This window comes from Curcuma longa, chromosome 4 (assembly GCF_044706935.1).
Source record: "Curcuma longa cultivar G26 ecotype Majalengka, Jawa Barat chromosome 4, ITB_CL_G26_1.1, whole genome shotgun sequence".
Classification (NCBI taxonomy): Eukaryota; Viridiplantae; Streptophyta; class Magnoliopsida; order Zingiberales; family Zingiberaceae; genus Curcuma; species Curcuma longa.
In genome coordinates, this window is record NC_133864.1 from 7,411,476 (window position 1) to 7,428,652 (window position 17,177).

Sequence of the window (17,177 nt, forward strand, 5' to 3'; positions counted from 1 at the left end):
TAGATTTGCTCTGATATCACTGTTATATCCGATGATATCATATAGTACCAATGTGAGATTTTGATTGTATCTCAACAATTTATTCCTCAAATAAAAATCATTAGGAGCCCCCTTTAACAATTTCAACGGACATTTATTCTAATCATTCCTTTGTAATATCTCCACATGGTACCACATAAATCTATTTTGATATCATATGATCTTTAAAATGCTATGATATTATTCACACGATCTTATGATTTTATTTTTAAATTTTATCTAAAAAAAATTTATACAATATATATCTCTATCATATAATTTTAAAATTTTTTAAATATATTTTTAATGTAAAATTTTAATGGTATCCCAAACACTTATCATTTATATTTTCGTCTTTGGGTCCACAGCAACAACCAGTTGATCCTCATCTCTGCGATGCTGATGCCCCACCACCATCTTCCTCTGTGTCGCGCTGCGATTCGCCGCCGTATTCGACAATGGCACAGTGCCCACGATTATTCCTCTGGCTCCTATTCGTTCGTCCTCCTTCAACTGCCTGCAGCCAGGATATGCGCACGCCTCCCTCGTGTTGATTTGGACGGCGCTGGAGGGATTTTGGAAGAAAATCTAAACAATTTCTAAATTATAAACCCGACTGCGTTACTTCTCCTCCTCGTATCCTCATCCGTGGCGGACTCCTCGCCAAAGATCGGATTTTGGCCCCCCAAAATGGCATCTTTCCGCTCGCAGCCTTTCCTCCTCAATGGCGTCGGCAACGGCCCTATTTTGCGTCGGAATAAGACGAGTCGCGGCGGCCGGGAGCTTGTGGCGCCGGGATTCTTCAGGGAGGGCGCTGCCGGTGCTGGTAACAATCGAGTGAGGTTTCCGGCGAGGGGTGCGCAGAAGAGGTGGAATGGTCAGCGGGCCACCGGAAAAGGCAGCGCCTTTGAGGGGGCGAAGGAGTCAAAGGCGGCTGGTGCTGATGCCGGCGGCGACGGCGGCTCAGCTCAGGTTGCGGCTGCGGTGGAAAAGGGCAAGAAGGTAGTGGCAATGCAGCAGAGCTTGGTCGACAAGGTGATTCTCCCTCCCTCTTCGTATTCTCCTGCTACACTACAACCATGACCATGTTCTTGGTTTCTTGTATTCGAGTAGACTACAACACAATCCTTTGATGAACTTTGGATAAACTTTGATTCGAAGTTAACATCCATCTATAGCACATTCCTTGGATCAAATCCAAGAGAAAGAGGATTGAACTGACATCTCTGATAATGGTTCCATTACCTTCCCTTGCAAATAGTTTAGACCTTTGTGTTATGAAATGGTTACATCATCTCAGAATCTAGTCTAAATTGTACGTGTATAGTTTGCTTGACTTGCTCATCTTGGTTCAGATTTTGGGGAGGAGGAGCCAGGCCTCGTCGTTCGAAAGCACAGCTGCTGAAGCAGACAAGGATATCGATTCTACTAAAGATGTTAGAACTTATGATTCAGATCTAAGTTCAAGTAGCAGTTTGTGCAATAGAAGATACAATGGCAATGCTATTTCCAGTGCTGCAATGGAACCAAAGGTGCAAAATGTTGGTGGCCTTGATACAGCTAGAGATGAGACTCCTGAGCAACAGATTGAAGCAACAGCTGATAATGTCGATGTGAAGGCTGATACTGAAGTGGAGGAAGAGGTTATCGATGTCCCCCCTCTGGCCGGGGTGAACGTCATGAATGTGATAGTGGTGGCAGCAGAATGTGCTCCTTGGATCAAAACTGGTAGATTTGATCATGCAAATATTGACCAATTCAGTCGTCTAGCATTGCCAGAGTTTAAGCTAATGTCTACTGTCCAGTGATATGAGGATATATATAGTTTTCTAGTGTTTGATCGATCGTTGAGTTACACTGACACTAACCTTCTAACATCAACAGGAGGGCTCGGAGATGTAGTTGGGGCTCTGCCAAAAGCTTTGGCCAGGAGAGGGCATCGAGTTATGGTACTTGTTCTTACCTATTCTACTACAATTCTTTGAGCCCAGTTCAGTTCACTGAATTGTACTTGCAATGTGGAGTTCAAATTTTTGTTATGTGAAATATGATCGTCAAATATGGAGCTTTGGCCAGGTTGTTGCACCAAGGTATGGAAACTATGCTGAACTGAAAGATCTCGGTGTTCGCAGACGTTACACAGTTGATGGAGAAGTACGAAGATAATAATCTTCTTATGTGCCCCAAGTTTATCTTCTTGCTTTTATACATATCTTGAACTCATTTTTTCGAATGAAGGATTCGGAAGTAGCTTACTTTCATGCTTACATCGATGGTGTGGACTTTGTGTTCATTGATTGTCCAATTTTCAGACGCTGGGAGAACAACATTTATGGCGGAAACCGAGTGGTATAGTTGATCTCTACTTTAATCCTATGCGTAGAAATACATCTCTTATACTATACATGTATGTTTTTCAGTAATGATTTGGCACTGTGATGATCATTGCAGGAGAGTTTGAAACGGATGGTTTTGTTCTGCAAAGCTGCAGTAGAGGTGTTCTTCCTATTCTTGCCGCCTTCTTAGAAAGTTACTGCATAAGAAATTTTCATTAAGATTATGAAACTAATGCCAGAAACTTCCAAATGTTAATGTAGTCGATCTGTAATAGCACTTATTGGTTCCTGGAACTCGCATTCATGAAAATCTTCCATTGTTCGTCTAAACATAGTGAGGTATCGCTTTGAATGGCATGATTTTCAGGTCCCTTGGTATGTTCCCTGTGGCGGTGTGTGCTATGGAGATGGAAACTTGGCCTTCATTGCAAATGACTGGCACACTGCACTCTTGCCGGTTTATCTGAAAGCTCATTATCGCAACAACGGCTTGATGAAGTACGCGAGATCGGTTCTGGTGATCCACAACATTGCTCACCAGGTTAGCTCCTCAAGTTTGTTACTAGCCTTCTTTTAAGTTTCCTTTTGTATTGAAACTTCCATTTGCATGTGAGATCTTCATGTGTAGACTACTGGTTTCAGTAACTCCGATTCCGGCGATCGAGCTTAACTTTGAACTTATCCTCATTCGTCAGGGTCGCGGCCCTTTGGAGGATTTCTACCATGTTGACTTACCGGAGCACTACTTGGACCTCTTCAAGCTGTATGATCCGATTGGAGGTGACCACTTCAACATCTTCGCTGCTGGCTTGAAGACCGCCGACCGAGTGGTCACTGTCAGCCACGGCTATGCTTGGGAGCTGAAAACTTCTGAAGGTGGCTGGGGACTCGATGGCATTATAAGCGAGAACGACTGGAAGTTCCGAGGCATCGTTAATGGCATCGACACAAAGGACTGGAACCCTGAGCTGGACGTGCACCTGCAATCTGATGGCTACGCCAATTACTCTCTGGAAACTCTAGGAACGGGCAAAGCACAGTGCAAGGCCGCGCTGCAAAGGGAGCTCGGCCTGCCTGTCCGGGAAAGTGTTCCTCTCATCGGCTTCATTGGGAGACTGGACACCCAGAAGGGCGTGGACCTCATAGCGGAGGCCATGCCGTGGATCGTCGGCCAGGACGCGCAGCTGGTGATGCTGGGCACCGGGCGGCCGGACCTTGAGGAAATGCTGAGGAAGGCCGAGAGGGAGAACCACGACAAGGTCAGAGGATGGGTTGGGTTCTCTGTGAAGACGGCTCATCGGATAACTGCCGGCGCCGACATCCTTCTGATGCCGTCGAGGTTTGAGCCCTGCGGGCTGAACCAGCTATATGCCATGAAGTATGGCACGGTACCGGTGGTGCACGCCGTCGGGGGGCTGCGAGACACGGTGATCCCGTTTGATCCCTACAATGAGACCGGGTACGGGTGGACGTTCGATCGGGCAGAGTCGGGGAAGCTGATCCATGCCCTGGGCAACTGCCTCAAAACCTACTGGAATTACAAGGAGAGCTGGGAGGGGCTTCAGAAGCGGGGGATGGCGCAGGACCTGAGCTGGGACGACGCAGCAAAGAACTACGAGGAGGTCCTAATCGCCGCCAAGTACCAGTGGTGAGGTAGGAATGGGATCTTATAGCAACAGACACTCGAGCTGAGGCTTGTCGTTTGTAAATGGAATGAGATCAGTTGGCGGCCGTTGCTGCCATGCATACAAACAGTTGCAACGTCTTAGCACATTTCCCATACAGCAGTTAGGCGAGAATGAAAACTATCTTTTGCATGATTGCTTTTTTTTTTCTTGCCAGATCAAACAAGAAAATCCAGATGGAGATTGATACGATACCAGATCAAGTTTCTGCAATTATAAATATGCTGAGAAAGTGCAGAATAGAACAGAGAACTGAAATATCTCGATGCCTCTGCAAGTCATGTTGTTCTGGTCATGGCTCGTTTAAACTGAAGTGAGGGGAATAGTAATGAAATACAGCATATCAGCTGGAGATCTTAGTAGATCTGAGCAAACAATTTAGTTTAGTAGCATCAAACTTTTCAAGGACATAAACAGGTTTCATCCAATTTGTAAGAGGCGAGGCAGCAGAAGATCTGCATAATATTGTAAAGGTTGTAAGAACCAGCAATTAAAGAATCACACAAAGCAAAAGCATAAAATAGTGTGGATTTGATAGAAAAGAAGAGAGAAACATCATGTGAAAAAGAAAAGAATTGGCATAATAAGAACCAGATGCAAATTATATTGACGAGAGTAAAAGATGCAACTGGTTCAAAGCTAGCATCGGCCAGCCTTGATCATGAACACATACAGCCATTTACTGTTGTTACGACATTTTGGTGAATAAATTCATCCAGCAGTCATTTGATGTAACTGACCTAAAGAATGTGAGAATAAGCAGCCTATTGAGCGGAATAGGGAGACTGAGTCTGAGGTGCAGCAGGAGGCTGTGCATTTGCCAGTTGATCAAACTGAGATGAACTTTGTGAAGCTTGAAGCGCCCAAGTAGGAGCAGCAGAGGTGCTAGAAGTAGGGTAATAAGAAACAGGATTTGCAGAGGTTGACACCAAGCTTCCGCCTGAGGTGCCAATGTTCCATGTAGGCATCTGACCCAGTGGAATTGTTGCTTGTCCTGAGATAGGATAATCATTGCCAATATATGTCGACGAAGACTGTGGATATGCTTGCCAACCAGTGGATGTCGGCAAAATGGGAGCCTGGGGCATTGTTGGTATACTAGAGTCCTGAACAGTATAATCTCTGCTTCTATCATTGTGCACCTGAATAAGAAACAGCATGCAAACATAGAATTTTTTAAACGGTGAATATAGATGAAGACAGCTTCATTGCATATAGATGAAGAAAACATCATATTACAGGCAAAACGGTGCATACAAGAACATCAACAGATACAATACTATTCCCTTTTCCCTTAGTGAACTTTTCTAACAAAATCAAATTTTTTAAACTGAGAGCTAGGTTACTCCATTTAATCCAAAGAATTAATCTATACCTTAACACTGAGATCAGTATGACGAGAGTATGTCAAATGGAGCTTACAATAACCACCATCATAGATGCAGTGTCCCTCCAAAGCAGCTTTGGCAACTGAAGCAGTAGTAGTATCTGATAAAACAGAGCAATGAGAAATTGACAAAATGATCCATTTATACTGATGTGCTAACTATAAAAAAAAAACAAATGTTTTAAATAAATACTTTTATTTTATTTAACACAGTGAAAATTTTGTGCTGAATGAGAAACTAGTAATGATTAAAATCTTTTGTTGAGAAATAATTTCCTAACAGCACATCCAGGTGCAAATGAATACTCACTGAATAGGCACAAGCATTGACAAGCAGATGGTGCTGGCAAAATGAGCTAACTCATAGATGAACAACAAATTTACCAGGATACTGTATCAGAATGAAGCACCAGACTGGAAAACATATGCTTTATAATTCAATTGAAAATTTTACTAGGATACTGTATCGGATTTCAAAATTTTACCTGGATACTGTATCAAGGCCTGCACACCACCATTTTTCTCAAAAATTAAAATTTTCTGTACAGTTCCAAAGGCAGAAAATACCTGTATTGTAGAACATCAACTTAGCAGTCATGCTTTGGCTAAAATTTTAAAATACTAAAAACTGCAAGAGGTAGAAATAATATCTTACTGTATGAAGAACATCAACTGTCACAGCATATTGCATGCTCTCTATAGTAGCTAACAGGACATTACTCTCAGGTTCCTGTTTCTTTACTTCAGGACCTGACAGAGGCTGTGAATAACTTCTCATAAGAACATTGAAGAACATGGGGAAAAGGTAGAGGCAGAGATGAGTTATGCAAAAATTACCAGTATACCTCCCTCTATAGCAGAAGGGTTCACAGGAAGATAAGGATTTGTGTAATCCCTGTTTAAGAAACGATTATTATAAGTTTGTACAAAAACTTAGGCTGCAAACAATTTGTATAAAAGCTAGCATCACCAAGTTAGTGTGGTGCTACTGTAACAGTGGCTGAGATATTATCACCAAGTTAGTGTGAAGATGTCAAAACCCTAAAAACCCAATTGGAAACCTTGAGAAAGAAAGAGCTTTGCATGGGCAAGTTAAATACCAGTACACAGTTTGACTAGAGCGCAAGCATCTTTTACTGAGTATGATATCTTAAAATAATTGAAATTACAAGAATGAATCAGATAGTGGAAGTCGCAACAATCATATAAAAAAACTCAAAAGCCATTTTATTATAAGATCGGGTTCGCTGCAAGCACCTTTTACTGAGTATGATAATGCTTAAAATAATTGAAATTACAAGAGAGAATCAGATGTTGGAAGTCGCAACAATAAAAAAAAAAAACAGAGCCATTTTATTATAAGATCGGGAACACTTCATGATAAAGCACTAAGTCCAACAAAACTCACATGGAGAATTCAAATTTTCATTGATATAGAGATCCTCCATAAGGGATTACAAGGGATTAGTGTCTTTTTTAAAAAGGTCCCAAGCAAAACAAACTTGGAAATAGACTCATGCCTAAAATACTCATTTCTCCCAAAACATGACCATTAGCTAATAAGGAGATTGGATTTAATGAGCCATCACTTTCACTTTTTACTGACAGTCAAACAAAGAATTTCTGTGCCTCAAAACTAATTGTACACAGACTAATGTTTGTCCGAAAAGGTTACATATCAGAAATCATGATGCAAGCACTTGCAAAAGGAAAAAGACTGTATAATTCTTGAGATAGGTTCTGACTGCGACAAGGATGCAAATTCTATGAATCATACTCTAGACGTTGCTTTTCATGTATGAATCTGAGGACAAGGTACAGCGTTTAGAATCAAGATACTAGAACTAAAACCATATGCAATCACAAACTACTTGCACCAGATTGCAAAGCAATTTCTACCTGCTACGATGAGACTGGAATTTGATGCTTAAATCTGTGTGGGCCGAATATGAAATACGCAAATGGCAAGATGTAATATGTTCAGGGAGCAAGTACCTGGAATATTCAAATTCAGTTAGCATAAATTCAAAAAACCTAATAGAATAACATACCTTTGACATGAAAACATGGAAAAATCAACAACCTCGGAATACTTCTCCCATCCAAAGCATGTTTTGCACTAGCAGCAGTCTCTGCATCTGTGTATTGAATTAGTGCCTGTAGAAGGTCCAGTCAAAAGAAAGTTACAACCAGCAAGTTTAATCAAAGAACTGCGTGATGAAGTCTTACCTGAAAGCCAGCAGCTTTTTCAAAAGTTGCAATTTTGTGCACAAAGCCAAAGGCTGAGAACACCTGAAACAATTTTCAGACATTTTATTATAACGGCTATAAAGAAATTCATCTAACATAGACTACAAATGTAGAGTTTAGACCCATAACTGAGTTTCCTTTCAAACATGGATGAAGTCACCCTGATGCAACTCAAAACAAGAGTGTAGATACACCTTTTCAAGCAAAATGTTATGCAAGGCAAAATAGTTACCTTAAAAACTTGCATAAAGGACAAAAGCAACTCAATCTTAAAAATGGCTTGAAAAGAAATACAACAGCAACCGCATTCTGAGAAAGACCCAAGTTTGAAAATCCAAAACTAAGATTGTCAAAACTAACATCAAAAGATTATCAATTCAAATTAATCAGTCTCCTAAATCCTAATGAGAAGATTCTTTACAAGGCTCACATACTCAACATGAGCAAGCTAGACATCACAGTAAGTTAATAAGAACAACAATTGGAGAGAGGACCTTATTTTGCAACAAGGTTTCTATTACACGTTCTTTACCTGAAAAAGGTCCAATAAACTAAAAACCAATTATTTGATAGGAAGAACATAGTCTTTAAACAGTTTTATTTGTATTTTGTAACATGGGGTTCTACCAACAACTTACCAGATGAATAACATCTATGCTGACGTCGCCAGCTTCAACACCCTCAATAGTGACAAGCAAAACATTGCCAGGAACTTCTCCAGTACTCCTATTGTTTGTAATTTCTTGCCTGTTAGAATACTGGATATAAACACTTTTTCCACGAACTTGAGCTGGCTCAGATGAAGAAGCATAGTAAGAAACCATTGAGATTGCTTGGTTAAGATCCGCCTTCAAAGAGAAAAAAATGTAATTTTCAAGTTTGATCACAATGAACAACGAATTTAAACATTGAATATCAATAGAAAACTCTTTCAATCTAGTAGATTGGTACTAAGATATCTTACAAGCATATTACACGGACATGTATACTAGCAGAAGGGAGTAAAAACAAGAGTCAAGCTAAATGATGCTGGAACTTGAGGAAAGAGTCCAACCTATGTAAACAAGCTAATTTTGTTCTAGTATGCTGGTGTATAAAAGGGTAAGCAACAGAGGGATGTGATACACGCTGCTGTAAAGGTCAACGGGAAATCTTGGTAATTCGAGAGTTCAGTACTAGGGGGAAAATTTTCCTTTTCTTCCAGTTTATGATTTTTATATACTGTTATCTTTCTAATTCCTCGACAGAAAATCAAGGGGGGCAACAAATTTCCAGAGCCCCGTGTTAAGATTGTAGGTTCAGACGTGAACAACAATCAAATCAAAGATTGGGAGGTCGAAAAATTTAGGATTTCACTAGTTTTTTTTAGCGATACACTAAACATAATGCTATAAACAACACAGTAAATCAGGGAGAAGGGCTCATTACGCACAAATTCGACGAAGGCCTGATTCTTGTTGGCGCCGACGTTGCACATGGTATTGACGACCCTTCCGAACGGCTCGCAGAGGACGACGATCTCCTCCTCGATGCACTCCCACGGCAGGTTCCGAAGGTGGAGCACCTTCGACGGCGTCTGCGTGTAGCGAAACTGCTGCTGCGGCAGCCCCCCTCCTGGCCCCGGTGCCATACCTTGCCAAATCCAACCTTCCCGACAGTATAACACACGTCGAAGACGAGAGAACCCCGAAATCGCCTGGGACACTCCTTAGGGTTTGAGATCGAACAAGGCACAACAACGAGGGATAAGGGGTTGATCTCCGATTCTCCTCTCGCTCTCTCTCCTGCCCACCGGTCGAGGCTGCGCTATCTGCTCATCGCCTAGTTCTCGTAACGCCGGCGGAGCACGAGTCGGCGTCGTCGGTAACCGGGAGGAGTTTGTAGCGGTTCGGATCGCTTCTCTTTCTAGAGACTACGGGTAGATATCGCTCTCCGCCGGTGCAGACGAAACGAGTCATCTGAACCGTTCGTTATATTTATCATGATTTCTTCTTATTATTATTATTCACCTTGTATTTTCCTTAATTAATATAAATCTCAAAATTTTAATAATCCTTGGTATTAATTTCGATACAATTGTTATTTGTAAACTTAAAGGACTAATTAATAAAACAACATAATGAAAGAACTGGATCATTAAAAATGCAAACCAAAGAAAAGATCAAACATGAAGAACTGTCAACAAATTTGGTTCCAAACAGTTTTTCAGGTAGAAGGAAGGAAGGAACGTGGCTCGCTCGTCATGGCTGGCCGAGGAGTGATGGCCTGTAGAAAGCATGACTCTGCGCTAGCTCGATTCGGTCGCGCGGATCGTTCATCGTTTCGTCCCTCAGAGCTTGAAGGATTGCTTCGATCGGAAACTCTCTGCAGACGAAGTCGACACTTAAAATATGATCAGTGAAACCCAAACGAAAAAGAATCCTCTACCTTTTTATCAAGATCTTGTGTAGTGTTTTCAGAATGGGGCACAATTGGACTGGAGTAACAGGTTTCTTCTCTTCAGGATCAAGAACGCTTAAGCTGGCTTGACTCAGGAGTTCATAAAATGCATGCACAGCAGAGACGCCCTGAAACAGATGAGTGCCTCTTAGTAAACATAGAAAATCGAAACCCCAAACCACAAACAAGAGGAGTCGGTGTTGAGGCGAGATTATCTACCTGAATTGTACCTTTTCCTTTGATACTGTCGCCCATGTCGAGACTGAGTTCCCCCTTGGCGAGCATCTGACCGTACCATGCGTTGCGACCTTTCAACAGGGTAACGTATGTGTCGGCTAGCAATGGGCCGGCCAGTTTCTCTGGCTCTTCGGTCAATAGATGAGTGATGAATATCATCTCCGATGTGCAATGTGCAAAGTATACTGATTTGCTGGTAGCACTTTCCTTGGTTAGAGCTGCTATCATCCCTGAAGAAATGAGACAATAAATAAACAGTTGATCATGGCAATTAGCTGCAAAATCCCTTGAAACACCTTACCTGCACCGATAGCATAGACGTTCTTCAATCCGCCCATAACCTCATGAGTGATAAGATCACTGTTGTCCCAGACAATAAAATGGGGCTGCCTCAAGAATTTAGCAAGCGATTTCCTCCACTTTTCAGCTCCACATATGCGAGCATTGGCGTATTCCTTGTTGTAGATCTCTGAAGCAATATTTGGCCCGCCAACATAGAGAATGTTCTCCATTGGAACTCCAGCTGCAAATGATCATGGTAGAAGAAGAGGCAACAAATGATCAAGCAAGATTGAATTTTGACCAATGGAAAAGTTACAGTAGGTTCTTCATCTGGTGTTTCACCATGTCATCAAGCATATAAAAGTTAGAAATTTTCTCATCAGAACAAAGAACACTGACTGATCAAGTAATCAACCAAGAAAGTAAGAACATCTTAAGGAATTTGGGTGTGAGAGATCGATTACTTGCAAGGTTAATCATCTGAGTAGGTGTGATGATGCGTGGAAGGGGATCCAGAGCTGCCTCAATGCCCTTGGCGAGAGAGATGATTATTGGGGGACTTCTTCTCTCCTTCCAGTACCGAGCAATTTCCTCGAACACCTCTCGGGTCTCCGTGGACGGCAAACCGTTCACCACAATGTCAGCGTCCCACACCGCCTCCTGCAAGTTGGTCACGACCTTGAGCGGGCAAACCGGCGTGTCGATCATGTTCAGGCAGAAGCCGTCCTTCAATATCTCGTCGGCGTAGAGAGTGCGGTCGCCGAGCCGGCCCTCGACGTACTTGAGGTAGGCGCAGCGGCGGATCAGCCGCCGGAGGACGTCCTCCCTCGAGTTGATCACCTCGAAGAGGTGCTCCGCGGTGGCGCGGTCGACTGCCCGCCCCGGCCGCCGCCAAATCAGGATCTGGACCCTGTCGCGGAACTGGCCGTACGCGTCCTGCATGAGGGCCGCGAAGACGGTCCCCCACGCGCCGGCGCCGACACCAACAATCTTGAGCAAGTCTCCCTCCGATTTGCCGAGGAGTCGACGGAGCTCTTCGAGCCTCTCTTCAGCGCCATTGCTGTGGCAGTCAGCGGACCCGTTGGATTGGGGAGAGCCATGGGCGCCGTCGACGGTGTCCACCATGTCTCGTTAATTGAAATTAACGAGCAAGAATAGCAGCGGCAAAGATCACAAAGAAGGGCAATTCTGAATTCTTGGAACTAAAAAAGGTGATCTTTTTGCCAAATAGAACTCTCTCCACGGACAGCCCCAAGAAACAAGACCTTTTCCCCTAAATTACTGCCTTTTTTATCGCTCGACGCTCGAGAATCTAAGCGGAAACGCGAAGAATGCTTGAAATAACACTGAGTTGCAGAGATATCACCGTCTATTTTATGGAGCGCCCCAACAAGATTGGTTCTTTATGGGGGGAGCAGCAACAAAAGGGGATCTTCTGCTGAAAAAAAAAAACTCTTCCCCACCGACAGCCCCTAAGCTCCTCTCTTTTTTCCCCCTAATTTCTCGTCTTCTTCCTCCTCAACACTCCAGAATCAAGGCGGAGACGCAAAAAATGCTTGAAACCAACACTGAATCGCAGCGATACCACCGCCTATTTAGGGTTGCGGCTGAAGAAATATTAGGTTTTTATGAGGCAAACAGCAACCAAATAGTCCAAGGAGGCTTAAAATTCTCCGCCCGAGCAGAGGGCGAAACGTCCAAGGAAGCTACGGAGACGTGCGCCGCTGGAGGAGCGAGGACAGAGGGGGGTTAGTCATCAAACCCCAGAGAGCGAAAGATCCGCGTGGCGCTTTGTCGGCGAGGGACAAAGCTGCGGCGCCGAGTTCCGCGTGCGGTTTCTCCAGCGTTCGCGATGGGCGAGACAGGAATGCGTTGGACGACGGCCGGCGCCGCGGGCGGGTTGGCGTGGGCCGCGGGAGCGAGATTTTGACGGTTGGAAAGCGAGAGATGATTAGGTGGGCGCTGATGAGGAAGAAGGTTTGAATCTATCTTGATACATCAGATCTGATCAATATCTATAACAAACACTTTTAAAATATAATGGTGTTTTTAAATCTAGAAATTTTCTTGTGAATAACATCACAGGAAATTCATCCAGAAAAAAAATCATTTTTAAAAAATAAAAATCCAAACCCTGTGACATCAAGAAATTAGGGTTCCATTCTTGCAGATATATTTGTGAGCTTGTAGTCTTTTGTAAAAGGTAAAATCCATCGCCCACACAGTCGGTCCCATGATCATATGTGATGAGGTAAATCAAAAAATTACAATTGATCACAATAGAAGAGAGTATTGTCACCGAAATTGTGAGCTTACAGTCTCTTAGTAACTAAGTGGTCATGTATCATAGGGACAAAAATCATCATTTGAAAAATTGCACCTCCTATTTTTAATTAAAATTAAATAAATAAATTTTAAATAATTTTATTTCAAAAATTCTTCTTGCTCTAGTACGTAACTATTAATAGCTATTATAAAATTTAAAAGTTATTGAATAATTATTATAATGGGTAGAAGTTATCTAATAACTATTATAACGTATTTAGAATGAATTTATGATTTAGATTTTATATTATATAGAAAATATCAAGTAATTATTATAACATGTAGAAACTAATAGCTGCTATAATATATTTAAAGTGAATTTAAAATTTATATTGTGTAAAAGTTATTCAGTAATTGTTACAACATATAGAAGTTACTCAGTAGTTGCTACAATATATTTAAAATGAATTTAAGATTTATGATTTATGATTTACGATTTATAGTCTCTAAATAATATTATATCAAAATATTATTTATCAACTTAGTCAAAATTATTTAAACTCTATTAAAATTATTTTAAAATAATTGTAAAAGCTATTATGTAATCGTTGTAACTCTAACTTTAAACTCATCATAAATATATTATAATAATTACTGATTAACTTATATACATTGTAACAACCATTTAATAATTTTTATATAGTGTAAGTCTTAAATTCATTTTAAATCTATTGAATAACTTTTATATATTATCACAGTTACTCAGTGACCTCTATCCATTATAGTAACTATTAGTAAATGTTACAATAACGTTGAATAAAAATATATTTTTGAGGTAAAATCATTAATGGAGTGCCCATTGAGGAGGCTTTTAATTTTTGCTCATCCAATTTTGAATAGATTGAAAATCAATATGTTAAATTTTATATCACAAAGTAAAGAAAGAAAAATATTTTAATTTTCATGTATTTCATCCTTTTTAAGTAGTATGGTTAAATGAATCAACCTATGATGGGATAAAATAATCCATCATTAATTCATAATATGACAAGGCTGGGGCTGACCTACTATTTTAGGGGTTAGAAAATTTTTATGTTTAGATGGTGGATTAAGTACATTAAGTTCACTCGTCTATCAAAAAATAGAAAAAATGTATATTAAAAAATTTATATTTGATTACAGATTAAATGGGTTAAACTCACGAGTCTATTAAAATTTTTTACTTTTATTTTAAATTTTAAAAGAATTATTTTTTTTTAATCGGCAGGTCAACCAAGTCCACTGGGGATCGACCCATATTGGCCACGTTGATAAAATATCAATTTAATCTACTTAATAATTTTATGAAACGGACTGATCCAAAAGAAACTACTTCAATTAAATTGAAGACTCTAATTTTAAACAAGAAAGCTCTACTTTTAAGCCAGAAAGCTCTACTTCTTTTAGCCTTTTAAGCTACGCGTTATATTTATTATTCAATAGTTTTAAGGACACTATCGTAAATACAATATTTTAAATAATTTATATTATATTTTATCACATCCATATATTTGTCAAATAGATACAAAAAAATAAACAACTAACACATCAACCATTACTTTGACTATTTCCTCGCATGATAAATTCCCTAATGACCCTCTTAAAAAGAGAAAATTTCTAATCTTCTTTTACCCTTTAAATATTTCATCACGGGCAATTATGTTGTTTTGTAATTTTGGATTGTAGAAGGGTGATTCAGCATAAAAGGTGGCGGATCCGAACAACCACTGCAAGTGATTATTTAACCGGTCTAGAGTTGACTCGTCTCCTTCCCAAAACAAGAAACGAAGAACCAAAGAAAGAAAGAAAGAAAGAGAGAGGGAGAAAGGAAAGTAAGCATGATGGCCAACGCCTCCTCCTCCTCCTCCCTCTTCGTCCTCTTCCCTTCAAGCTCAAGCCGTGATGCCAAGAAATCACACACCCTCTTCGACAAGTCCCCAAGGGCACCACAGGTCACTTCTCTCTGCGATTCTTTCTTCCCCTGTGTTCGATTTCCATTGTTTCTGAGTTTCAGTCACATATTTGCAATCCTCATGAGTTTTGTTCAGATCGCGTGCGGCATTAACATAGGAGACTTCAGCCGGGAGTACGGGGGGAATGCTAACAGACCTCTGAGCTTGACCCTCTTCTCCCCCTGCAAGGTTTGTGAAACCACCGGCTTTGGTTTGTCTTCTCCCTAACCCTCACTCCCTAAGGAATGGTGACTCTTCGGGCTAGCTGCAGATAGAGCTGACGAGGGCAGACGGAAAGCGGCAGGCCGATTCAGTCTCGACGTCTCTGTTCCATGTAAGGCGTGGTGGATACTACTGCACTTGATCTTGTTTGGATTCGACAACTCTCTTTGAACTGCACGCAGGCAGTGAGCTTGGGGGACACGATTGAATTCTCTGTGCTGCCGGACAGGGCTAAAGACGAGGTGTTCAATGTTTCCGGCGTCCCAATCGACGAGGCCAATTTGGTATATGAATCTCTTCTTCATTCATTCATTGATATTCCTTGAGAATTATACTCTGGAGCTTGTTTTGTTGGCAATTCAGTCACAGATCAGCAGAGCACTGGAGCTCTACAGAAGAAAGACCCGGTCTAAAACCTCCTTTTCGGTATGCGACCGAACGATCGATCGGTTCTAAGCTTCGGATGGATAAGTGCTAACCTTAAGGAGTAGCTGGTGATTGCAGGTGTGCATTAAAAGAAAAGTGAGAGGTGTGGGAGATGCGGGCAGCAGCAATGCTGCAACTGCCCTTTGGGCTGCTAACGAGCTGAGTTGGGATCCAGTTAGTGAAGAGAGGCTTAAGCATTGGTCGAGTGAAGTCGGCCCTCAAGTGCCTTTCTATTTCTCCCATGGAACAGCCTATTGCAATGGCAAAGGAGAGGTAGTCGAGGCCATCACATCCCCAGTGCCATTCCAGTTCCCTGTGCTGATGATCAAGCCGAAAGAAGGATGCTCAATTGTGGATGTTTACAGTGTGAGTCGAGTTCTATCTGCTGAAACTCGTTTTAAGCGATGAGATTGAAGAGATACAGTACTAATGCTCCTGGAGCTGGGTGTTCTTGTGCAGAGGCTTCGGCTGAAGACGACAACTTCATTTGACCCGTGGAGGTTGATTAAGAATGTCGTTCGATATGGACAGCAACAAGATGCTCTTATCAATGATTTAGGTAAGTGTTTTTGTTTAATGAAAATAAGGGATGCCCTTTTGATTTTTACCAAAACATCTTTTGTAGAGACTCTTGGTTTCCAAGTACTTTCCTCCCTTAAAATGTTGAGGAAATTTATGCAAGAAGCCAACCCAGAACAATGCCTCATTGCTTTCGTCAAAGAAAGGTAAGAGTTTTGGTGCAACGGTAAAATTGTTATCGTGTGACTTAGAAATCACGGGTTCGATTGTTGTTAGTAGTTAATGAAAGCATGCTTTCTATTACAAACAGTGGAGGTACCATTGTAGGGATCGGCTCGTTGGGTCATTCATCAGAATGCAAGGATGCGTTTCTCTCAGGTAAAATTTATCATCGATCGATCACTATAAGATAAAAATACAGTTATAATTTTTTTTTGTTTTTGAATTTATCAAATAGAGGCTTGTTTCATAACACGAGAAGAGAATGAATGGTACGAAGATGTGAATCACCAGTTGCTCAACACATCCTCTACTAACACAACTTGGGGTGGCACCGACCAACATTTATACATGTAATAGATAACTAAATTAAGAAGCACAGATGGACTTAATAGATGGATTTAAAAATTTCAAACCTCTTATGTATAATGGGTCTTGTGTGAGATATCGTTGTTAAGGAAGTCCATTCCACTTCGTACTATTATATGGAATTGAGGAGGATTATCAATTGCTTTCTGTTAGTTTTTTTTTTGTTGGATTTTGTTTTTTTTACATGTTATAAGGAATTAGTCCAATAAAATAATCTAACTATTGGTTTGATTATGAGTGATTTAGTGGTTGTGAATTTTATGTGTAGAAATCTATTATTATTTTTTCATTATTATTATAGGTTGATAATGAAATTGAATTTTGAAATTATATAAAGTGTTGTGGTCTTCGTGGAGTTTTAACTCCTACGGAAGGTATATCTGTCGATTCGTTTGCTTATTGATCATCAGGTTGATTTGATTTAGCGATTTCAATATCATAACTTCTAATCTTGATTTATATTTATAGTTTTATTTCACTTCTACATTTTTATTTTTGTTTCACAAATTGCTATAAATTTACCATAAGATCC

General features: G+C 40.8%; 4 protein-coding genes across 5 annotated transcripts; 2 read left to right on the forward strand and 2 right to left on the reverse strand.

Annotated features, from left to right (window-relative positions):
- Nucleotides 1–680: 680 nt before the first annotated feature.
- Nucleotides 681–4,146, forward strand: LOC141826627 (granule-bound starch synthase 2, chloroplastic/amyloplastic-like). The gene is made up of 8 exons (XM_074713889.1): nt 681–1,053; nt 1,374–1,746; nt 1,903–1,967; nt 2,095–2,172; nt 2,257–2,367; nt 2,470–2,514; nt 2,722–2,895; nt 3,050–4,146. The coding sequence occupies exons 1-8, from the start codon at nt 709–711 to the stop codon at nt 4,004–4,006; spliced, it is 2,148 nt and encodes a 715-aa protein (XP_074569990.1). The 5' UTR covers nt 681–708; the 3' UTR covers nt 4,007–4,146.
- Nucleotides 4,147–4,292: 146 nt separating this feature from the next.
- Nucleotides 4,293–9,697, reverse strand: LOC141826629 (polypyrimidine tract-binding protein homolog 1-like). 2 transcript variants are annotated; one of them, XM_074713892.1, is made up of 11 exons: nt 9,109–9,697; nt 8,315–8,524; nt 7,656–7,718; nt 7,510–7,583; nt 7,326–7,421; nt 6,264–6,321; nt 6,082–6,186; nt 5,912–5,993; nt 5,415–5,527; nt 4,780–5,181; nt 4,293–4,494 (listed from the first exon to the last, which is right to left on the reverse strand). In XM_074713892.1, the coding sequence occupies exons 1-10, from the start codon at nt 9,304–9,306 to the stop codon at nt 4,804–4,806; spliced, it is 1,377 nt and encodes a 458-aa protein (XP_074569993.1). In that variant the 5' UTR covers nt 9,307–9,697; the 3' UTR covers nt 4,293–4,494; nt 4,780–4,803. The 2 variants fall into 2 exon arrangements, with proteins under 2 accessions (XP_074569993.1, XP_074569994.1); XM_074713893.1 differs by lacking the exon at nt 4,293–4,494 and having other exon boundaries at nt 5,041–5,181; nt 5,462–5,527.
- A 99-nt stretch (nt 9,698–9,796) lies between these two features.
- Nucleotides 9,797–12,598, reverse strand: LOC141826628 (putative glycerol-3-phosphate dehydrogenase [NAD(+)] 1, cytosolic). Its single transcript, XM_074713891.1, has 5 exons — nt 11,099–12,598; nt 10,654–10,875; nt 10,335–10,582; nt 10,104–10,243; nt 9,797–10,040 (listed from the first exon to the last, which is right to left on the reverse strand). Exons 1-5 carry the CDS (start codon nt 11,757–11,759, stop codon nt 9,917–9,919), a joined length of 1,395 nt encoding a protein of 464 aa, XP_074569992.1. The 5' UTR covers nt 11,760–12,598; the 3' UTR covers nt 9,797–9,916.
- Nucleotides 12,599–14,729: 2,131 nt separating this feature from the next.
- On the forward strand, nt 14,730–16,662 carry LOC141826630 (4-diphosphocytidyl-2-C-methyl-D-erythritol kinase, chloroplastic-like). The gene is made up of 10 exons (XM_074713894.1): nt 14,730–14,890; nt 14,987–15,079; nt 15,162–15,224; nt 15,295–15,396; nt 15,476–15,538; nt 15,617–15,904; nt 15,998–16,097; nt 16,164–16,263; nt 16,368–16,435; nt 16,515–16,662. The coding sequence occupies exons 1-10, from the start codon at nt 14,777–14,779 to the stop codon at nt 16,631–16,633; spliced, it is 1,110 nt and encodes a 369-aa protein (XP_074569995.1). The 5' UTR covers nt 14,730–14,776; the 3' UTR covers nt 16,634–16,662.
- The last annotated feature ends 515 nt before the right edge of the window (nt 16,663–17,177 follow it).